At 45.6% G+C, this 24460-nt stretch overlaps 1 protein-coding gene across 1 annotated transcript in view; it reads right to left on the reverse strand.

Moving 5' to 3' along the window:
* ATG7 (autophagy related 7) overlaps positions 1 to 23983 on the reverse strand; it is a 243980-nt gene extending 219997 nt beyond the window's left edge. Inside the window, exons 1-3 of the mRNA XM_065884527.1 lie at positions 23940 to 23983; positions 7293 to 7465; positions 6762 to 6816 (exon numbers count right to left, since the gene is read on the reverse strand). Coding sequence (XP_065740599.1) covers positions 6762 to 6816; positions 7293 to 7452 — 215 coding nt within the window. The 5' untranslated portion in view covers positions 7453 to 7465; positions 23940 to 23983. The remainder of the gene's footprint in view (positions 1 to 6761; positions 6817 to 7292; positions 7466 to 23939) is intronic.
* Positions 23984 to 24460: the final 477 nt, after the last annotated feature.

Consider the following 24460-nt stretch of genomic DNA (forward strand, 5'->3'; position numbering starts at 1 on the left):
TTCTACTGCGCCAAGAACTATACAAGGTTTCGGTTCTCACAAGAGTTTGTTCTCTGACTTCAGGTTTAAGTAACTTGCTTAAGGTCACATAATAGGCAGAGCTGGGGCCTCAAGTCAGAACTGGTTGACTCTAAGGTACTGTGTTGCCCACTCCCCACTCAAGCACTCCCAGGCGTCAACGCCCTGCTGCAAACCCTCCTCTTCCAGGAAGCCATCCATCTTGCCTTTCTCTGGTAACAAGCATAATTTATTTTAGAGTGTTTTCAAGACTAACATTCATATACCCACCCTGAGGACAGTAAGCTCCTTGAGGGCAGGGGCACGCCTCCCTCCTCTGCCTACCCCATGCCCTCTCCTGCCACGAACAGGCTGTGCATGGAGCTGCTGCAGGGCATGGCCCCATGGGCATCGGAGCCAAACAATGCGATGAGACACGCTGCACCTGGGCCACCTGTGTGGCCATGTTGTGCCACATGTGTGTCACATTCTGCACTGTCACCGAAGGCTTCAGAGTAATCAAGGTCAGGGGAGGAGAAGGATGAGATGATACTGAACACAAACTCAGATGGGGAAAAACCTGGTCTCATCTCTAAAATGATTAACTTTCAGAGGTTACAGATGCTAAATGAAAACAGTGCTCATTTCATTAGTAGTTGAATACTGTGGTCACAACTACTGCAGAGAGGATGCATTTTTACTGATTACACTGATGGTAGCTGTACGGTTTAAAAGACCCGGCGTTTCTTCCTTTGGAGTCTGAGTAAAATTGGTTTGGGAGGTGGGGAGCGCTGCAAGGAGAGATCTAAACCTAGAACAGGTGTGGAGGTTCCACCAAATGCTAGGTCCTGGGAGAGAAGTAACTTCCAAAGGCCAGAGCCTTCCTAGGGAGCTGATGGGTCAGCGGATCACAGGCTGTTTGTCACCACTCTACTCCAATAGAAGAATATTCTTCATCCAGGTGAGATAAGGACATCAAGGATAGTCTTGAGGAGAAAAAGAAATCACAAAGGGACAAGATTAAGCTTAGAGGGAAAAAGAAGGAAGCAGAGCAGTTGGTAAACTAGGCCTTCCACATTCAGACGCGGCTTTATGAAATGACTGCTGAAACAGAGGGAAGGATGCTCTGATCGAATCTGGTTCCCTCCCTCCTAGAGTCCAGATGTCCCGAGCGTGCGAATGCCAGGCCAAAGCCTTGCTCTGAGAGCAGAGGAAACTAAAGCACAAGAATGCAAGCAGCTGCCAGGACGGCGACACTCCTAGGACATGAGTCCTCATGCGAGTGAATTACCGAGGACAAGCTGAGTTTCAAAGGAGAAGCATTTTTCATGACTAAAGTTCCACCAGGGGAGGCGGCCAAGGGAAAGAATTTAAGAAGTGATAATGGGAGGCAAAGCCATTCTAGCAGTTTCTCCAGGTTCAAGTTCCACTCGTTCTACAAAGAGGTGGTTCAGATAAGGACTGGAAAGAGCCCTAGACTTGGAAACTAGAGAATTCAGTCCAAATCCTGATCCTGGATATTTATGAGTTTAGTTTCCTAGGATTCCATTTCTATGAAATATCCAGAGCAGCCAAATCCATAAAGCCAGAAGTAGATTCATGGTTGCCTAGCGCTAAGGAAAGGGAGGAGGGAGGGATGGAGAGTGGCTGCTAAGGGGTACAGGGCTCCTCTGTGGGGTGATGAAAATGTTCTGGAATTAGACAGTGGTGGTGGTTGCACAACCTCATGAATATACGAAGTGCCGAACTGTCTATTTTAAAAGGGTTAATTTTATGGTGTGTGAAGTATATCTCAATAAAGCGATTTTAAAAAACCAGAATTAGAAATCTTCCCCGGCTCTTAAAGCCAACAGTGAACTCTCAAAAATGTACACACTAACCAGGTAAAGAATGGATCCCACAAAGGCCTAAAGCCTGGGCCTGCCTGGGGATGTTCCCTCTGGACATCTGGCCTTCATGTCTCTCAGTCTCACGGTGATAACTCAGGAAAGTACCCTGGCTGTTCTGGAATCTCCTGGACAAAGGCAGGCATGCGGCCAGAGCCTCCAGGACAGACAGGCAGTGGGAGTGGCCGGGATGGAATAGATTCCCCCAAAAGAAGCACAGAGGTCGCTTTTCACACCCGGAGAAAGCTTTGCTACGTGTGCACAGCTTCACATGCCCGTGGGGAGCTTTGGGAACCTAAGTCACACTCGGTCTGGGGGCACGACTGTGCTACTTACTGCTTTCTGTAATAGTGTCTGAGTTTCTGTCCATCACATCTTGCAACAGAGTCCACTGGTGCCTTTCCACCAACCACACCACATCCCGTTTGGACAGCCAGGGCCTCATACTGCTTGTGCAACTGACTCTAGCAACTACCTGAGCAACCAGTACACGTCAGACCTGAGTTAGGTGCTAGCGAGACAGCGGAGAATAAGGGAGCCTGTGCCCTGCACAGACGATTTCGCATCTGAGTCTTATTTCCTCAGCTACTACTTAAGTTCTTTGACGGCAGGCGTTATGCCTTCTATTTCTCTTATTAAGTCCAACTTGAGGCTTAGAAAAGAAAAATCTTTCCTATGACTACATAGATAAATGTTCCTCAAAGGAATGGACTTTTTTTTTTTTACCAGCTTCAAATTTGTATAGAGATTGTCCACCAAAATCTATTTTCCTTTCCTTCAACAGAAATAATTCTCTGATGCTTGTAGCTCAGCACCATGTCTCCCAGTCTTCCCTGCGAGAAAGGTGAGGCCTCGAGCTCTCCCTGATGGAATCTGAGGGGGGTGATGCGCAGCCCCACCCCGTGAGGGCCTTTAAGAGAGTGGGTGTGTCTCTTCTGATTTTCACTCTGGTTCTCCTCCACCTCTATCTATTGCTACCAGAAGGTGACAATTCAGTTTTCAACAGCACGCAAAGGCAAGCCCTCCAGGACGATGGAGCCGTAAGAGGGAAGAAGACTGGATCCCCACCCTGGATTATTAAGGGGGTAAGAAAGAGACTTCCTCTGTGTTTGGGCCATTACGTGTTGGGGTCTGGTTCATCAGTATGCCCTACCCTAAGACAGCACCCTCCAGTGCAAGACGGCTGGTGCCTGATAAAATACTACTTGACTGATAACTCACTTAAAACAATGTAGAGAACGGGATCCTGTGTTGCTAACTACTGGCAGAGATCCATCAGGCTTCCAGGGTCTCAGAGTAAGAGAGATTTATCTGGTCCTGTGCAAAGCTGAGGTACACTTGGCATCTATTAAAGAGTACGAGGACTGTTAGCCCTTCGACTGTATCTTATTCTTCTCTGTATGTCCAGGGCCCATCACAGTCTGTTATCAAGACACAGAGGAGGCAATCAGTAAGTATTTCTGAAACGACCATTAACTCTCCACGTTTATTCCAGCACTGCATTCACTGTAATGCCAATACCTGTCTTCTACCTCCATCCAGAGCTCCTCTAGAGCTCCCCATTTCTTAAGCCTTTTTATTCCTAACACCTACACATCCTGCATACAAGGAGCATTCGGTGTTGGATGAATAAGTTCATAAAGATTTTCCCTACAGACCCATGCAGATGATCAGCAATAAAAGCGAAGAAAGAACAATAATAATGAAAATAATTTGGATACAAAAAACCTCGTCTCTCCTGAGGAGCCCCAAGGGTCTTTATTAAACTTCCTAACTGTCTCGGTCTGCCTGAGAGGCTGTTAACACGACACCACAGCCTGGGTGGCTACTAAACATTAGATATTTATCCCTCACAGTTCTGGAAGCTGAAAGTCCAAGATCAAGGGGTCTGCACAGTCAGGTTCTGGTGAAGATCCTCTTCCTGTTGCAGACTACCTGCTTCCAGTTATGGCCTTGCAGGGTGGAGGGGGAGAGCTAGCTCTCCGGGGCCTCTGTTAGAAGGACACTGATCCCATTCACGAGAGCCCTGCCCTCATGCCCTCACCACCTCCCAAAGCCCCACTTCCTTAGACAATAACCCTGGGCACTGGCTTTCCAACATATGCATTTTTTTTTTTTTGTGGTACGCGGGCCTCACTGCTGTGGCCGCTCCCGTTGCGGGGCACAGGCTCCGGACGCGCAGGCTCAGCGGCCATGGCTCACGGGCCCAGCCGCTCCGCGGCACGTGGGATCTTCCCGGACCGGGACACGAACCCGTGTCCCCTGCATCGGCAGGTGGACTCTCAACCACTGTGCCACCAGGGAAGCCCAACATATGCATTTTTGCCTTTATCTTTTTTTTTTTTTTTTTTGGTCTCTCCCGTTGCGGAGCACAGGCTCCGGACACGCAGGCTCAGCGGCCGTGGCTCACGGGCCCAGCCGCTCTGCAGGATGTGAGATCTTCCCAGACCGGGGCATGAACCCGCGTCCCCTGCATCGGCAGGCGGACTCTCAACCGCTGCGCCACCAGGGAAGCCCCCCATATGCATTTTTGAAGAACACAAACATTCGAATCACAGCACCAACCATCCTAAGAAAAGGGGACCCAGAAAATCACAAACTTTTAAAACTGGAAGGAATATTAGAAGCTGGGAGCTACAGATGAGGAAACTGAAGCTGAGAAAATGAAAAGGACTTATTCCAGGTAACACAGTTAATCAGCTGCAGATACCAGGCCTTCAAGCTTCCAACCCAGGGCTCCTATGTCTTATTCTTGCTCATCTCCCCCAGTGCCTACCACGGAGCCTCACACGAGCATTCAAAAGCCAAATCACAAATTATGACCAGGAAAATAGAGCAATTTGTGTGAAAGCCATAGCTGCAGGATCACAGATTTTCTTATCTCCTTCAACTAAAATTTCTGGATTGCTAAAGTTTAAGATGCTTGGACTTTGAAACAAGATCAAACCCAACTTCTGTGAACTGCATTTTTCTATAATTAATTGTGCCAAAGAATAAAATTATTGAAACTCAGAAAATAACAACTTTCAGTCTAGTATCAGAATAGACGGGAGTGAGGGTAGCTTGCAATAAACGCTGGACTCTCCAGATTAATGTAGCAGACTACACTGCTGCTATTCCCCCTCTACCAGCTCCAGATAATTCAAGGCTGTACAATGAATATACTTTCCTCATTATCCGGTAATTGCTCCAAAAGTCAGTCAGTCTTTCCCAACACAGGAGACAGATAACTAAGATTTAATTTGTTTTCAGAAGCGATCACAAGGATTTTTTATGGAGCAAGAAAGCTCTGAAGGGAACAAGAAACACCAACACATACCTTTTAAAGATATAAAGGCTAACATCATTTTCCATTCATGTTGCACAATTCAATTTCACAATTTGATTGTGATAGAGGAATAAAATGTATTGACTTTTGAAGAGATTTTTATTTTCTAATTCGAGGGAGACTTTATTTGAGATGCCCTAACCTTTGACTACCGCCATGTTCAGGCGGTCCTTAGCAAACACCTCTTCACTTTCCCCAGACCCCCGACCCTGACACAGCTGACACATGCAGGAGCAGGAAAAAGCTGCCCTCCCTCCCTGAAGCCTTTGACCCTTCAACTCTCAGTTATCCTAAAGCCTCTCAGCATGGTTTCTGCTCCACCCTTTTGTGCAGAATTTATTTTCTCAAACAACCCCATCAACAATTCCAGCAACCCTAGCACTGAACTCTGATGCTTCTGCTTCTGATGCTGTTGACCCTCTCTTCCCTTCCTGAAGACACCTTCTCTGGTTCTACTTCTCTGAGAAGTCCCGTCTCTTTGGTGAGTTCTGTGTCCCCTTGCCCACCCTAATCAGGTCCATTCACTATTCCAGCCCTTCGCTCTTCTTACACTGTAGTCTCTTCCCCTCTTACAGCCTCAGGACCTCTACGTGGATGACCCTCCCTCCTGGATGCCAGTGCTCCCTGGACATTTCTACTGGACGCTGTCACCTCAAACTCAACATGTTCTAAAACAAACTTACCTCCTGCCCAAACTGTCTCCCTCCTGGCTTCTCAGTTTCTACAGAAGACAGCAAAATGCCACCGGCTACTCAGACTGCAACTTCAGAAACACAGTTTATTTCTCTCTTACCCTTGCTTCCTAAATTTAGCCACGTGTAACCTTGGGCAAGTCATTTTACCTTTTTTTTTTTTTTTTTTTTTTTTTGCGGTACGCGGGCCTCTCACTGTTGTGGCCTCTCCCGTTGCGGAGCACAGGCTCCGGACGCACAGGCTCAGCGGCCATGGCTCACGGGCCCAGCCGCTCCGCGGCATGTGGGACCTTCCCGGACCGGGGCACAAACCCGTGTCCCCTGCATCGGCAGGCGGACTCTCAACCACTGCGCCACCAGGGAAGCCCCATTTTACCTTTGAACCCATGGTTTCCTCATCTGTAAAAGAGAGAAGAACCACACCTGGCAGGTCTGAAAGGATTATGTATGGAAAATAAGTCAATAATTAAGTCAATAAATGTCTCTCTTCTCTCCAGCAACTCCCCACGGCTCCCAATTAGTCAGAAAAATCTCTTTGAGGGCATATGTCATGTTTCTTTGTATATCCCTACAATGCCTTACACAGTGACTTGTATACAAAAGTAGCCTAATAAATATTCATTGATGTACCTAACAGACTGCGATACATAGCTGCTGAAAAAATGAATCAGATAGTCCTAAGCCTCTAGCACTTGTCTCTGTGCCACGGGAGGTACAAGAGAATCATGAGAAGCCGGCCCTGCTCACTGGAAGCTTCTGTAGTGCCCCACGTGGCCCACCTACGATGAAGGTTAAGAATGCTCATTCCTTGCAAAAAACAGTGTTCTTTATTTTAGATTTTGAGCAAAAAATACTCACATGTCAAAAGCACTGAACTCCAATGTTAAGCGAGCTGGCAGCCCAGCAGAATCACCTGGACAGAAGCATTATCAAATAGTCAATTACTAGTCAGTAATAGTGGCATTTATAACAAAAACGTTTGTGAGTAATTTTGCTCTTTTGGTTGAGCCCAAAGTGCCCCATCCAATACCTGGTCATCCAAACTAAACAGGGACATAGCAGAAGATGACAGATTTCATGAATTCAAAGAATTTGCCAAGAATACAAAACAAGACTCATTGGGAAAAACATTTCCAATCCCATCCCCCAACAATACTAAGTAATCGGTATTAATTCTTTGGATTAATAAATTAGGTTCTCCCTTTCTTTTCCCCATAGGAGAAAAGGAGTGAAAGTGAACTTGGGTCAAAAGCCAGGAAGTAAAATAGAAACCAGTGAATAGTATTAATTATAAAAGTCAAGGACATCCCTTCCTGAGGGAAAGCTGACCCTACACTGGGCAGAGAAGGTAACAGAAGAGGGCAGAAGATGGAGTTCCCCATCGCCTACCATTGTAGTAATAACCCTTAATGTCCTTGGGAGCTTCATCCAACCGATACTCATTCAGCTTCTTCTGGGTCAACTCATGCCAGAATCCAACATCCAAGGCACTGCTGAAGGGGGCAAACTGCAATTTGGAGAGTCCGGGATCCCCCGTAACTGCTGCCATTATTTACTGCCTGCTAAAACCGAAACAGAACACAGCAACAATGCACAAAACATGGTGAGAAACGACATTTGTAATCATGGGCTTAGTCAAAACAAACAAACAGAAAGTAACGAGAGGTAGATGGGGTGCCTGAAGACACAACTTTGGAAATCAACCTGAGGAATCTGGCTATGTTGCCAAGTTTAGTCTCCTTACGACACAACTGAACTTCCTGGCCTTCACTTTGGTGCATCTCCCTTTCTCATTAAAGTCGGTCTGACTGATGCACTAGCGTTATTCTTTCTTTGACACGGTCATAGTCTTAAAAGTTTCTGCCAACCCGTGTTGTCCTAGGGAACTTTACAAGCACAAAACCCGAAGTCCAGCCAGTTGGCATCACAGCCATGCAAACTGTCTGGATTCTGAGTGAGGCAGTGCTTGAACACCCCAGCCGAGGAGGATGAAGAAGTTTCCCCCACGCTAACCACAGTACCAGAATTTCTTCGAAATTTCATGTTTTGTCTTTCAAATGCAGAAAACTTGCATTTTACTCTACCATATATATTTTAATATTTCATTCTGCCCCTCAAATCATCAAATAAATTTGACTGTCCTGGCAATCAGGCATGTGTACACTGTAACTCCCCACATGGCCTGCACACCCTCAGGGGTACACAGACCCCAGGGGGAGAAGCACAACACTACAGGAGCTTCGCAGTTCCAAAAGCACAAGTTGATGAGGTCACTTTCCATCCTGTCCAACTGCCGCAAGACAGATGAATATTTCTGCAGTAGAATGTAAGAACAGTCACAACAGACGGATAAATCAAAAAAAAAAAATAGACAGTTCACATCTAGTCAGAGGTTTTGTTTGAGTTTTGTGACAAGGTTATTAAACCCCTTTCAGTTTTCTAAACTTGTTAGATATTGGAATTAGAGACAAGGAGCTTTGGTCCAATGGTGACGACACGGTAAAATGCAAAGTGAGCACTACATAAACACACTAAAAACCAAGAAAGAGGAGCCAAGTGTGGGTCAGAGCAGGGCGAAAGGCTCTGCGAAGCGGCTGGGCACATGGCTGTCCTTAAACCCTCTGCTGCCTCAGTATGGATCTGTGGCATCACGCACCAGACAATGCCCGACTGAGTGTTCAAACTCTCACCACCTTGAGGGATTATTAAAAAATGAAGATGCGGGACTTCCCTGGTGGCGCAGTGGTTAAGAATCCGCCTGCCAACACGGGGGATATGGGTTCAAGCCCTGGTCTGGGAAGATCCCACATACCACGGAACAACTAAGCCCATGTGCCGCAACTACTGAGCCTGTACTCTAGGGCCGTGAGCCACAACTACTGAGCCCCTGAGCCACAACTACTGAAGCCCATGTGCCTAGAACCCGTGTTCTGCAACAAGAGAAGCCACCGCAATGAGAAGGCCATGCACCGCAACGAAGAGTAGCCCCCGCTCGCTGCAACTAGAGAAAGCCCATGTGCAACAATGAAGACCCAACACAGCCAAAAATAAATAAATAAAATAAATTAATTAAAAAAAAAATGATGTCTGGGCTCCACCTTCTGGGGGGCGGGGGAGAAAGGACGGTGAGGGTGGCCGGGACTAGGGCCCCAGGGTGATTCTGATTCGAGTTTGACACTGTCTTCAAGCCTTCAGGCCACTGTCACTCTTACTTTTGGAGTCTCCACCTCTAAAACATTTCAAACATATTTAAATGAACCCTCGTCCCATATTAAATAATTTCTGGCTTTTGTTCGAAAGGATCTTTATAATTTTGCACTCTCAAAACGTTCATCTTTTTGGGTCACTCCTGGGTTCATAGGCCCCAGAAAAGTTTGTGAATCCTACGTACTGTGGCTTCAGAGCCCAGTGGAGAAACAGACCCTCATGCAGATGGCCCAGGGCCCACACTTTGAGAAACGCCAGTCTAGAACATCCTAACAACCTCCTGCTTGGTTTAGCGGGCTTCCATTGTTGCTTTCTCCTCTCTTCCTCCACAACACAGCTAGCATTTTCCTTCTACTGTTGGTTTTTGAAAGTCCCCATGCTCAGCCCTCTCCTTAGTCTATAAACTTTCCCCAAAGCAAAATTATTCATTTTCCACATCCATTTCCATCTATATGCCAATGAATCTCAGGACTGTATTTCTAGTGCTAACCTCCAACCATATATTTAAGTGTCTTCCAAAGCCAGGATGTGAATTTCTCAGATATCTCGAGTTTGACAAATCCAAAACCGAACGTACCTTTCACTAAAATTCGGCCCATGTTCCTATATGTCCTAGTTTACTAGATAGTACCACCATACAGCCACGAAGAACCCTCAGAGTCAACTTCAATTTTTCTCTCTCTCACCTCCAATAAATCACTAAATGCTAGAGGCTCAACTATAAACGGTCCTCTGGCACTGAGATGAAGGTGGCAGCTATGAGTATTGGCCAGGAGCAGGCAGCGCAGCAGGGGTGTGCACCTCAATTTCCTCCTCCCCGAAGCCCTAAGAGGAGACAGCTCCAACTTCACAGAAGAAGAAACTGAGGTTCAGAGAGATAAGAACCAACAGAGCAGCAGGCAGTGGTACAAAGGGATGTCATCTGAAGTCCTCCGCGGGACGGGTCATCAGGCCCCTACACACTTCAATCATTCACAACTTAGGCTTAAAAGTCAACAGTAACTCATCATCATCTTGATGACCTGCTCAGGTCACCAAGGTGGAATTTTACCAGTGCCAGTGACAAAAGAGAAAATTCGATTCCATTTTTCTATTCAGCAGCTAGGAAAAAGTGACTGAGGAGTACCACAGAAAAGAATGGACGGGCATGCCAAGAAAGAAATTTGCGTAAGAGGCATATCCTTCATTTTCTGACATGTTTAGTCTTTGAGAAATTCCGAACAGAACCCAAGAGCCTATTTCACAAGAGGATGTGTTGGTGTCCAGCTGCTAAAGTGTTACCTGACTGGTTAAGGCAACGGAAAGTTCTTAAGCAACAGCAGCAACAAGTGGTTAGGAATCTGCTGGAAACATCTAAATAGGATACTCAACAGAAAGGTATCACTTAGGAACCTATACATCTATGTCACATTGCCATCTTCCTTAAATTAGAAGGGAAGACTTAAGAAGTAATGATCAGAAAGGAATTCTGGTGGAAGAGGAAGTGTCTCAGGTGCAAAGTCATCCATGTGTAACTAACCTAGATCCAAACATTACCTGTGTCCTGAAAAGTAAGGCTTGCACATATAACCCTGAACAGTGCAGATGAAACTTGAGGCCTCTGCTTAGCTTAGAAAACTAAAAGATTATTTCTATCACACTTCAACGTTGTATTCAGGATGTGAAACCCAAGTGTTACACAAGACGGGACTGTGTCACTTCTCATGAAAGAGGAAGGGCTCTGAGGATTTGAAATTGTAATGAAACAGAACCGCAGCAGTAGAAGAAACCCAGCAGTAACCAAAATATCCAGTTAGGATTTAACTGAAATAGTAGGTGGATGTAAAGCAATACAAACCTTCTGGGGCTGCGTCTACCACCCAAACTTATTAATTCCAGGCTTGTATGGAAATAAAACTTAAGTCACGCTCGGCAACTTAAACAAGCAAGAGCTCAAAAAAAAAAAAAAAAAAAAAAAAAAAAAACCCGCCACTGTATGTTACTTATCAGAAGTTCCTGTCGAAATGGACCCAACCCTTGTGTTAGTGCTGTTCTTTACCATCAAATCCCTACAGGAAATGTGTAACAGTGGCTGCCTCCCAGGAAAGAAGCTCTGGGGTCAGGAGACTGGGGTGTGGAGAGCCTTATTTTCATTGTATAACCCTTTTGCCTTTTGAATTTTATACTGTCTATGTGAAATAATAATACAGAAATAAGTAAAATAATGAAAAAAAAAAAAAAGCCCTAACCCAATGGCAAGAAGAGAGGGAATGACAGATGTAAGATGACCAGCTCAACCACTTTGGTTTCAAGAAATAACACCTGGGAAACCCTGATGCAAAAACCTTGTCTTATTCATCTGTGCTCAGCACTTAGCACAGTGCCTAGAATAGATTAGTTCAGTAAATGTTGACATGGAATAGCTTTCTTCTCCCCAAAAGGACCAAAGAATGGATGCTACAGTGAGACAAGATTTCAGCAGAGTTTGAAAACTACTAATGGCCTGTCCAAATAGGAAGTAGACTGACCAAAGAGATGATGAATCTTCCATCAGTGGACGTGCTCAAGCACATATTAGGCAATCATTTGCCACGTAACACTGCAGAGAGGATTACGGTATCAGGCAGTCATATGAGAACAGTGGTTGGCAAGCTTTTTCTGAAAAGGGCCAACTAGTAAATATTTTAGGCACTGTAGGCCAAAACAGTTTGTCATATTTTCTTCTTTCTTTCACTCTTAAAAAAAGTAAAAAAGACATTCTTAGCTCATGGACTGCACAAAAAAAGGCCTTGGGCAGGGCCATATTTGCCGACCTTGGACTAGAAGATCTTTGAAGCCTGCTGTTTTTTTGATTCTTGGAAGGTGTCAATAACGTATTTTGTTTCTAGGGAGACTGACCTCTTTGGCAGAATCTTTTCAGAGGGCAGTAGAGATCTGCAAGGGCTGCTGAGGGTGAAGCAGATTGTAAGACCGGATTCCGAGGCCACGTCTGCCATCTATGACACAAATCCGTCTTGATGGACCGGCGAATGTGGTCTCCACAGAACTCTCACACAGATGTGAGCATCACTAAGCCAAGACGAAGCTCATTCGGCATTTCCCGAAGCTCATCACGTGAGAAAGCTCGCAGCCGCAGCACTCCACCTCCAAGGCAGGCGCATGACCGCACCCCTGGCGGTTTCCTTCACACTTTCTCCTGGACCCCTGCTACTGCCTCCCAACTTCTCTAGTGCCGCCCTGGGGGACCTGCCCCTCCTCACCTCTGACCTGATACACAGAAACATCGAGCTGCTTTGTGCTCCGCTAACTCACCTGCTGTCTTGCCTCTGCAACCCTGTCTGAAAGGCGCCCCCGGCCCCTGTGACTGCCTGGCGCTCTCCAAATCCCAGCACAGAGGTGACCTGCTCTAGAAAGCCTTCCCAGAGCTGCCGCTCACTCTTTACTCCTGTCCTGCGCCTCCCGTCAACCACAGTTAACCACCTCCACCCCGCGGCCACCTGGACAGTGAGTATCGTTCAACTCTGCGTACCTGCCTGCCTCCATCAACCGGACTGTAAATCCCATAAACACAGACCCTGGTTCACATTCCTCTCGACATACCCTAGTCCCTTTCAGAGTGGCTCTGAAATGTTACTAAGATGACTTCTGGAAACTTTTTATGGGTACCTTCCCCAAGAGAAACAAGAGAAAGAAAGAACACAGGCATCTGTGATTGGGAGGACAAACTCCAGGCTTATTACCATGTAAGATGGAGATTGGAGTAAAAACGTCATGAAGAACATATGGAGATACGCCATGTGACAGAAAGGGTCTCTAAACCTATGACTTTTTCAGGATTAAGATCTTAGATGACAGGAAATATGCACATACAAATCAATTTTTAAAATTAATTTTTATTGGAGTATGGTTGCTTTACAATGTTGTGTTAGCCTCCAGTGCACAACAAAATGAATCAGCCATACACATACAGATATCCCTACCCTTTTGGACTTCCCTCCCATTTAGGTAGAGTTCCCAGTGCTATACAGTATGTTTCCATCAGTTGTCTATTTTATACATAGTATCTATAATGTATATATGTCAATCCCAGTCTCCCAGTTCCTCCCTCCCCACACCTTTCCCCCTTGGTATCCATACATTTGTTCTCTACGTCTACGTCTCTATTTCTGCTTTGCAAATAAGATCATCTATATCATTTTTCTGGATTCTGCACAGATGTGTTATTATACGATATTTGCTTTTCTCTTTCTGACTTACTTCACTCTGTATGACACGCTCTAGGTTCATCCACGTCTCTGCAAATGACCCGATTTGATTCCTTTTTATGGCTGAGTAATATTCCATTGTATTATGTACCACATCTTTATCCACTCATCTGTCGATGGACATTTACGTTGCTTCCACAACCTGGCTATTGTAAACAATGCTGTTACGAACATTGGGGTGCATGTGGTTTTTTGAATTATGGTTTTCTCTGAGTATATGCCCAGTAGTGGTATTGTTGGGTCATATGGTAGTTCTATTTTTAGTTTTTCAAGGAACCTCCATACAGTTTTCCATAGTGGCTGTATCAATTTACATTCACACCAACATTGTATGAGGGTTGCCTTTTCTCCACACCCTCTCCAACATTTTTTGTTTGTAGATTTTTTGATGATGGCCATTCTGACCAGTGTGAGGTGATACCTCATTGTAGTTTTGACTTGCATTTCTCTATTAGTGATGTTGAGCATCTTCTCATGTTTGTTGGCCATCTGCATGTCTTCTTTGGAGAAATGTCTATTTAGGTCTTCTGCCCATTTTTGGATTGGGTTGTTTGTTTTTTTTGATATTGAGCTGTATGAGCTGCTTGTATATTTTGGAGATTAATCCTTTGTCAGTTGCTTCGTTTGCAAATATTTTCTCCCATTCTGAGGATTGTCTTTTCATCTTGTTTATGGCTTCCTTTGCTGTGCAAAAGCTTTGAAGTTTCATTAGGTCCTGTTCGTTTATTTTTGTTTTAATTTTCATTACTCTAGGAGGTGAGTCAAAAAAGATGTTGCTGTGATTTATGCCAAAGAGTGTTCTGCCTATGTTTTCCTCTAAGAGCTTTACAGTGTCTGGTCTTAACATTTAGGTCTTTAATCCATTTTTAGTTTATTTTTGTGTATGCTATTAGGAAGTGTTCTAATTTCATTCTTTTACATGTAGCTGTCCAGTTTTCCCAGCACCACTTATTAAAGAGGCTGTCTTTTCTCCATTGTATATTTTTGCCTCCTCTGTCATAGATTAGGTGACCATAGGTGCGTGGGTTTACCTCTGGGCTTTCTATCCTGTTCCATGGATCTATATTTCTGTTTTTGTGCCAGTACCGTACTGTCTTGATTACTGTAGCTTTGTAGTATAAAGTCAGGGACTCTGATTCCTCCAGCTCTGTTTTTCTTTCTCAAGATTGCTTTGGCTATTCAGGGTCTTTTCTGTTTCCATACAAATTGTAAAATTTTTTGTTCTAGTTCCATACAAACCAATTTAAATGAAACTTTACTTAACCAAATATAAAAGTAGTAAAGAAGGGAATTCCCTGGCAGTCCAGTGGTTAAGGCTCCATGCTTCCACTGCAGGGGGCACAGGTTCAATCCCTGGTTGGGAACTAAGATCCTGCATGCCTTGCAGTACGGCCAAAACTAAAACTAAAAATAAATAAAAGTAGTAAAGAATAAGTCTCCCTGAAAGGTTTCCCATGGTTATGTAAGTTAAAAGCTACACTCACAGTCTCAAAGTATCTCTTCTCTCTCTCTCTCTCTCTCTCTCTCTCACACACACACACACACACACACACACAATTATTAACTACAAAAAAGAAAAAGTGACTCTAAAGTGACAAAATGTGGCAGACACCATCTTAATGAAAGGGGATCAAAATTAACACTAGCAGTGATAGGACCAACAGACACTGTGGGCTATCCAATAGACGGCAATGAAAAGAACACGGCATCTATGGTATTCGGCTGAAAACAGTGGACCTGGGTCTAGTCAGGAGGAAACACAAGATACACCCAAACTGAAAAACATTCTACAAAATGACTGGGACTGGCTTATAAACTTCAAAAGTGTCAAGGTCTTAAAAGTCAGGGGAAGACTAAGGAACTGTCCCTGGGATTAGAAAGACTTGACAACTGGGGGCAATTCGTGATCCTGCTTTGACTCTCTGCTATGAAAGATGTTACCAGGATAAAATTGGAATGCAGTCCCCGGGAGAAGGGTATATGGAAGGTCTCTGACTTATTCTTGTAAGGTTTCTGTAAGTTTGAAAATGTAATAAAATAAAATATGAAGACACGCCTGCACAGACACAGCTTATTCTATATTCAACAGGCAAAACCAATCAACGTGATAGAAGTTAGAATAGTAATGACAGGGTGGCGTGGGGCTATTGACTGGGAAGGGGCATGAGGAAGCCTCCAGGGGAGCTGGAAGTATTCTATATACCTCAAGCTGGGCAGTGGTTACAAGCCGTGTGCATATATAAAAATCCATGAGCTACATATTTATGATGAGTGTACTTTACTATATGTATGCTATACCTGAACAGAAAAACCCAGAAGATCCCATATTCAAGCTATACCAATCCCACAAAGAACCTTCCTTTCTCATTCAACAGTTAACAGATGACCTATTTAAATCTAGCTTTGTGGAAAAGCAATTCATTGCTCTAAATAAGGAGTGGAAATGAAATATCATTTCCATAAATTTTCTGGCATTTTGCTATTAAAGATGCTGAAGATGAAAGCATTTGGTTTTGCTGCTTATAAAATTAACTGGAGCATAAGTGCTTCCTAGACTGAGTCTGCCCAACCGTTTTCCCTCTGTGGGCACCTATAGGATTGGACACAGCAAATATCAAGCCAGCATAGGACTTTAGGAAAGGAAGTAAAATTGGTAGAAAATAAGCAACAATCATAGAGATTAAAAAACAAACAAACCTGCCTTTAGGGACACTAGACCCCTGGTGGGGAGAAGAGGGAAACAGACCAGCCCGACTATCCAAAACATCTCTCACTATAATTTTTCCTGTGTGCATTCTTGGGGTTTTGTTTGCTTGCTTTGGGAGGGCAGAGGAGCTTCGAACCGTTCAGAGAAAAGATGCTAAAAGCTAAGGTAGTTGGGAGCCTGGTCTTCAGTCAGATAAACCCACCTTTGAGTTCCAACTCCACCTCTCCCTGGCTGAGCAGCCTTGGGCAGGTAACTTCATCCCCTGTGCCTCCATTTCCTCTTCTGTAAGATGAGGATAATCATACCGAACCCACGAGGTTGTTGGGAGGGCTAAAGGAGAAAGTGTGTGACACACCTGTTCCGGTGCCTGGCTTAGTCAACAGTCAACACACGGCAGCTGCTCTTAGTCTCTGTCACCTCGCCCTCCCTCACCCCCCATCAGCCAACAGTGCCTGGGAACGTGGTCGCCCTTCCCCACGCTCATCACGAAAACTTCCTCTGCCTCAAGCAGGCCTCATAGAAGTCTTCCCTCCCTCACAGGAGCCCTGCAGACACAGCAGAGGTTTAATTAAAACCTGCAGGATGACCTCCTGCTATAGGTCATCCAGGTGAAGTCCAGAGGAGCAAGTGCTAAGGCGTCAGGAGCACTCTGTGTTCAACTTCTCTGAGGCTGCACGGGGCCATTCACTTAGCAGAAGGGCCAGAATAACCACGATTTGGCCCTCAAGTACCATCTTTGGGCCAAAATGGAGCACGCAGAGCAGACTTCTGTTCTCATTTTCCCAGCTGCGGGGCTGCGAGCTCTGGCAGTCATTAAAATGAGCACCAAACCACATGACCCAAGTCCCACTGACAAACAGAATATGTTCTTAGCTGCTGATGGATAAAAAGGCGGTGGACATCGCCAGGAGTGGGCAGAGGGCTCCTCTGGCATGCAGAGCCAATGCCCGTTTTGTAGGGCAATGATGTTTTTGCAACGTCAGGAGTTTGGGAAATAATTTGCAAGGCTGCTAAAGAAGGAGGTTTAAAAAGCCTTCCCTTCCAAAAGGAGGGGGGAAAAGTTCCAAACGTAGAAGAAAAAGTAGGCTTTACCAGAAGATGAAAACCCAGGACTCCTACAGGGGAACCAGCTGGGTACAGAAGCCTCAATTCTTTTAAAAAACTTCATTAGAGTCAAGATGTCCCTGAGCCAAACTGATGCCTCTGCAAGACACCAAGTCACCCAAAATGGCTTTTGTGGGGACTGTGCTATTAGGTGGTAACAACTGATATGAGCAGGCAGGATAACTGCTCTTATGGACTGGTTGTCTCCCTCACCCCCGTGGGCCACCTCTGCCCCAACAGGATCCACGTTATTTGCTTCTTCAGGAGGTCAACCAGGGAACTGGCAATCGCCTCCACAGGCTCAAACGGTAACCTTCATTCTCAATAGTTACTTCTGGGAGTTGTTCTTCTTTTGTTTTATTTTGTTTTCCCTCTGCTTTAATAACTTCAACCTTCACATACAATCTGCTGTCTCGTTCAGGCTCAGTTTTTGAGCATGGATACCCTGGATACCAGTATTGTGGGCTGTGGCAAGCCTATGAGAGAGTGAGAGTAAAAGCTGAGAATAACATGGGCAGGAGGAGAGAGGAGATCATACAAGGAAGATGGAGAACACTGTGCCCACTTTTGAGTGCTCTGTGTTACGTTCACCAACCAACAGTGTCACCTTGGTCCCTTCTATACATGAGGGACAGCCACCTGGATTCACCTGAATCACTAAGGAGACCTTAGGTCAACCCACAACTAAAATCCATGATGGTTTCCTAAAAGCTGGCTCAGGTATGAAGGCTTGCTTCTGAGTAACAGTCTTTATGGTTTTCATTTCTGGTGATCTTTAAGGAGTCCTGGAAAATGAGAGGTGCTAAAAAACTGGGCCAAGCAAACACTTGATTTCAGATTTTCAAAATATTTGATTTCCAAAGATGAGAACATAGATGGATGCTACAACCCACTGGACAGAGAATCTGTTCCCAGGAAAGCTGTCATATAGTCCATTCTGGTTCACATCGCATCTTTGTACAATAAGAAAATTACACACCTTCCTCAAGACATTTTACCTCCTCTTCTGAGAAAATTGTTGTCTAATATATTGATTAAGTTAGCTCAAGATATCTTTACCCTTGCCTGCCAGAAAACTGTCAGTACAAAACACACCCATGACGCCTATGATCTAAATGGAACCCTCTTGGGAAGAGATATGGGAACATATGTATATGTATAACTGATTCACTTTGTTATAAAGCAGAAACTAACACACCACTGTAAAGCAATTATACTCCACTAAAAAAAAAAGAAAAAAAAAAAGATCTGGCCTCTTGTGCAGTGTACCACCTGCACAACTGCATGCAGCCACCCAGAGTGTTCACGAAAGACCACTATGGTTTCTCCAAGAACAAGTCACAACAGAGTTACTGCATTTCTGCCTTGATTATGGAAGAACCATAGACAAAGGAGACAAACTATGTGGCCCTCAGCAAGGTCTCTGACAAGTCTTCTTCAGATAGCCTAATAGACAAGATGAAGATGTAGAATTGGACACTGACATAATTAGAAGGATTTAAAACGGGTAAAAATAGTCTTATTCAAACGGTGTTGCTTAAGTAATGAACTGATATTAATAAGAAAGGAGCTAACAGGGATGTCTTTGGCTCAGTCTCGGGGCCTACAGCCAATTTATTTTTATTTTACTTATCTACGTGAATGAATATTCATCAATATTTACCAAGTATTTTATGCGTGCCGAACCTTGTTACAGCAGGGAAGCTGACACATAAACAAATACATTCAGTAAGATATTCTTATAACCACATATTACCAGTGACTTGGATAATGATACAGGTTTGCTTATCAATTCTACATATGACATGAAGCAAGAAGGAACAGGCACTATAACAGATAACATAATTCAGAATAAAAGATTCTGACCACCTGGAATGACAGGTCTATTTACCAAGATTAAAATTTTCACAGAGGGAAATCTAGGGTCTTAAATCTCAGTCCAAGAAAACAACTGGACAACAATGTAGTCTGATATGCTGGAGTTGGTATGGTAGACAGAAGGGTGTAGCTTCATGAGCCAGAGAGACCTGGGTTCAAAGCCCACCTCTATTACTTCAAGCCACACAACCTTGGGCAAGTCATTTTCCTTCTCTGAGCCTGTTTCCTCATCTGTAAGATGGGACACCACCTGTGGTGCAGAATTATTGACAGGATTCAACTAGAAAATACATGTATCTGGCACACAGGAGGCACTCAAAAGGAAAAGTAATACCATCAACAAAGCACATGCCAAAAACACTGGGGTTTCCATTTCGTTATTACTTCAGTAAACATTTATATGACCTACTAGTCCCTATGCTGTATCTCAGGACTCAATGGCAAAAAGCCATGACCCCCGCCTTTAAGGAGCTAACGGTTTTGAGGGTAAGACAGACCAGGAATGACAACAGAGCAAAGCTGCGGGTAACACGAGCACAGTAAGTGTGGTGAAAGCGTTTCCGCAGGGCACTGTGGGAGGAGGAGGAAACCCTCGAGCCCAGATTTCGAAAAGAACTGGCAGTGGATTCTCAACAGGGACACCACTTGACATGTTGGGTGGGACAATTCTTTTTCATTTGCTGCTAGCCCCACACATTGCAGAATGTCTAGCACCCCTGGTACCCTCTTAAATGCAGTAATGCCCCGTGGTCATGTCACAAAATACAACAGCTCCACACACTTCCAAATGTCCTTTGGATGGTTGGGAGAGGGGAGTGGTCGGCAGCACCAGCCCAAGCCAGTCCCACTGGATGAGGAAGCCTACAGTGGGGAGTAGGGACACTCCAGGCAAAAGGAGGAAGCTGCCTCAGTTCCACGTCTCCAATTCTAGAAACACCCCCATGGCCTCTGCACAAGCTTAGAATGTTCTCGTCCATCCACATGCCCAGCGTCTACTTAATGCCTCTTCTCCCATCAAAACTGAGCTCAACCATCAGTAGAGGGAAGCCTTCCCTGACTCCCTCGTCTCCTGCTTAGGTCAGTTCTCCCGTATCCTACCCACAAAGAGCACCATTACCTCCCGCTTCACATCACATGTGCAGTTATTTTATATATACTGATGAATGTCAGTCTTCCCTACTAGGAGAAAAGCTCTTTGAGAAAGGAAGTGTGTCAGTTTCTCATTGTCCTCCATCCGTCATTGCTTTCCCAGCACCTGACTCAGTCCTAGCACCTCACAGGTGCCCAGAATATACCTGCTGGTGACTGAGTCTATGAACAAAGGAAATAGCATGATATGTTTCAGAAAACACAAAAGAGTTCTGTATGGCGAGAAGAAAAGGTTCGTGTGGCAGAGTAGCTGGAAACCACACCAGAAAAGCAGGTGAATGCCAAATCAAGAAAGGTCTTCCATGAAAAGCTACTGGTTTGTATTTTAGCAAAGGTCTGTATTTTAGAAAGGGCACTCCAGCACCAGTTAGGGCCAGACTGCTGAGGCAGGGCAAGCTCAGAGGCTGGGCAGGAATATAGGCAGGAAGTGAGAAGGGCCTGACTAAGGCAGTGGGAGAGGAAATGGAAGCGAAAACATGTCAGGAGATATCAAGGGAGGAAACCTGTAGAACTCTGATGACTGCCCAGGCTGGGAAGGAGGAAGGGAGGGATGGGATGAGAGGAAAAAGTCCAAGATGACTCCCAGGGTTCATAATGTTTACTCACTGGAATGAATAAATGCAGAATGTGAATGAGGGAGCGTAAAGAATAGAGAGAGAATCACAGGTCTGGAGAGAAGATGATGAGCTTAGTTTCGGACTCGCTGAGTTTTAGGGCTGGCATTCAGGAGAGATCTGGACTCAAGGTCCAGAGCAGTGGTCACTGGCACAGAAATGAGAGCTCACACTGTGGTTGAGAAGAGCAATGAGTAGAAGGCAGAGCCTTGAAGAAAACTAGCATTTAAAGGACAGAAGGAGGCAAAGAGCCCACAATGGAAACTGAGGGGAAACGGCCAGAGAGAGAGTTCAAAGCAGGAGTGGATTTTATAAGTGAAGGAGTATCGGCAATGTCAGACGTGCTGAGAACGCAAAAAATAAGGAAGGAAAAGAGTTCAGGGGTTCTGGCAACACCAAGGCCTGATGACTTTGAGGACAGCAGTTTGGGGGGAGCGGTGATGCAGAAGTAGAATTTCAGTGAACGATGACTTCAGGAAGTAGAGCTGGCACCTTGTCCAAGAAAAGTGGGTGGGAAAAAGAGGTGTGACGGTACAGCAGAGGTTAATGGGAGGGTGTTTTGTTTTTTTGAAAATTAGAGTAAACAGAAGATATTTAAATTAGAGGGATAAGTTAAACAGGAAAGAAATGGGACAAATGATGGAACCAGGTCCTGAGGAAAAGGAGGAGACAGGATCTCAGCATACGCAAAGGAAGTACCCTTAGAACAAACACCCTTTTTTCACAGAATTAGAATAAAAGGCAAAGCAATAGGGTCAGCTGGAGAAAAGTTTGTAACGACTGAAGTTGAGGAGGCTTGACTGATGGCTGCAACTTAGTGAAGTCAAAGGCAAGGTAGGAAGCCGGGAGAGGAATGAAGACGTGAGAGACAAGGAGGGACGTGTGGGCAGTGCTCAGAGCCGGCTGGCTCTCAGATACTGTGACAGTGTCAAGAGCGTGAGGCGTCTACAATGAAGCCCAGAAGAGTCACACGGGGCCTTGGGTTATGGAAGGAAGAGTACAGTCCTGCTCTGCATGGCCAGACTCCTGGAGAAAAGAGGACCTGCTTTCTATGCCACACACTCACAAAGAGACCGACACGCAGGAACAAGTTCAAAGGATGGTAACCAGAAAGAAGAAGGTGTGAAAATCCCAGAGGTGATCATTCTGTGACTGGACTGAGACCAGGTGGACACCCAGCCTAACGAGACCATGGAGATGCATGTTGTTTGCCTGGCAACAAAGCAGCACCTATTCACTCTCCCTTGAACACACAGTGGGGCTTTACTTACACTAGAGAAAGCCAGGAGGATCTGGAGATAGACAGCAGGAAGGCATTAGTGAATCTTACTTCCATGGGTAAAAGTGGAGGACAGAGGCCATTCCGACTTCCAAATAAAATCTCTGAGGTCAGGGATAACCAATCAGGGACCACTGATCAAAGAACTTATTACTTATTTCCACAAAGAGGATTCATTCCCCACTCCACCCCCAATATCCTGACTCCTGACTCTCGAGTTATCATCCAATCAGTTACCAGTCCAGCAAATCCCACTTCTTTGGTCCCTCAAATCCACCCACCCCTCTCCATCCCCACAGCCGCTGCCTTGGTTCTGGCCTCCCTCCTCTGTCACCTGGACCATGGCAAAAGTGCCGGACTGGTCTCCCTGTGGGTCCTTCCCCACCCAGTGTAATCAGCACATCACTGCCTGGGTAATTTGAAACAGATGAGACCATGTCACACCCCTGCGTAAAATTCCACAGGACTCCACTCTTCACAGCCACATTTTCAAATAAAGCTTCTTAACATGGCAAATAGTAACTGCTACAGCTTACTGTTTACCATCTACTAGTGCCACATGAGTAACACATCATCTCATTTGCTTCTCACAGCAACCCTAGGAGGTAGGTTAATGTTTGCCCTTACTTTGTTGTTGTTTTTTATTTTTTGTTGCTGTTGTTTCGTTTTGGGGTTTTGTTGTGTTGTTTTTTGCAACACCACACGGCTTGTGGGATCTGTTTCCTGACCAGGGATTGAACCCGGGCCACGGCAGTGAAAGCTCATAATCCTAACCGCTACGCCACCAGGAAACTCCCTGCTTGTCCTTTTTATAGATGAGGAAACTGAAGCTAAGAAAGGAAGTGACTTGCCCAAGGTCACAAAACTAGCTCAGTGGCAAAGCCAGAAATGGCATACAAGTATCACAGCTTCCAAAGCCTGTGTTCCTCACATGCTATCGCCCACAAGATCCTTCATGATCTGGCTTTCCAGAATCACCTCTCTTATAACTGGACACTCCAACTTGGGTGAACTACTTGCAGTTCATTCATTGTATAGGCTTCTGTTTATGCCACTCCCAACGTCTGCGATATGGTCCCAGCTCCCAGCCCTCTTCACCTGACTAAACCTGCTCATCCTTTAGGACTTGGATAAAGCAACACCTCCTCACAGAAGCCTACTGATGCCTCGGCCTGACTTACAAGCACCCTAAGTCCTCCTCCAGCAAACTTCCACAATAGCTTCATTCTATAGTGCTGCTGTTCTATCTCCTTGACTTAAAAAAAAAAAAAAATTAACTCCTTGAAGACAGGGATGTGTACCTTGCTTACTCTTGTATTCCCAGCTTGCAGAGCAGAGCCAGGCAAACAGCAGAAGCTCAATTAGTGTTTACGCTTATTCTCTATTATGAGAAGCTGGCTGGGAACAGAAAAAGGACCCTGTGGTTGAATGAGAGCCCTGTATTCAACTCCTTAAAGGGTTTCAAAATCATGTCACATAAGCAGAGAGGAGTTGGCCAGAAAAGACGCGCCAGTCACACAGCAAAACCGGCAAAGCCAGGAGGAGAGCCCAGGCGGCCTGTCTCCCGCGTTCCAACACTGGAGATTCGGGGCACTTGCTGCCAGGGGACAGGAGGAATTCGTTAATCAGCAGGAGCTTCCTAGTCAGAAGACCCCGCGCTGAACCAGTCTGAGGGGACGTGACCGGAGACAGAAGGCGAGAGCCGGAGTTAGTGACTCCCTCGAGGAGGGAGGACCAGGATCCTCAGACCCGCCGTGACCCTCGCCCTCACCGCCGAGCTCGCCCCTTCTCCCCAGGGCTCCAAAACCGACCGCGCAGGACCCCACTCCTCCCTCACCAACGCGGCTCACTTACCGCCGCCCAACTTCCGGCAACCACAGCGCTGTCCGCCGCGCGCGCCCCGATGACGCAATGTGGCCCCGCCCCCTCCAGCCGAGGGGGTGGGGGTGGGGGAAGTGCGCACATGCGCACCCGGAGCCACGAGCCAACAGGGTAAAGGAGCCCCTAGCACCCAGCTGAGTGGGAGGAACTTGAGCCGTGGGGAAGGCGGGGCCTCAGGAGGTGGGCCAGGACCCCTTGTGAGAGCTGCTGGAGAGACTTTCTCTTATCACATGTGGGAATGTGTATATGCCCCTCAGGATGTTAAAAAAGTGCTCCTCCTTCTCTCTAGTGATTTCAGAGGATGACAGGAATTATCATTTCCGCTTTCCAGGAGAGGCAGCATCAAATGTATCACAGGGACCGTTAGGGAGGCAGGTGTGGAGAGACGGGGCTTTTTAATACGTAAAGGCCGGATGAAAGTCCACAGTGACCAATCTGCTCTTTCTAAACCAGGTATTATTCTCAAACTCCACCCCGCCCACTATCAGTGGGAT

Source organism: Phocoena phocoena, chromosome 10 (assembly GCF_963924675.1).
Source record: "Phocoena phocoena chromosome 10, mPhoPho1.1, whole genome shotgun sequence".
NCBI lineage: Eukaryota > Metazoa > Chordata > Mammalia > Artiodactyla > Phocoenidae > Phocoena > Phocoena phocoena.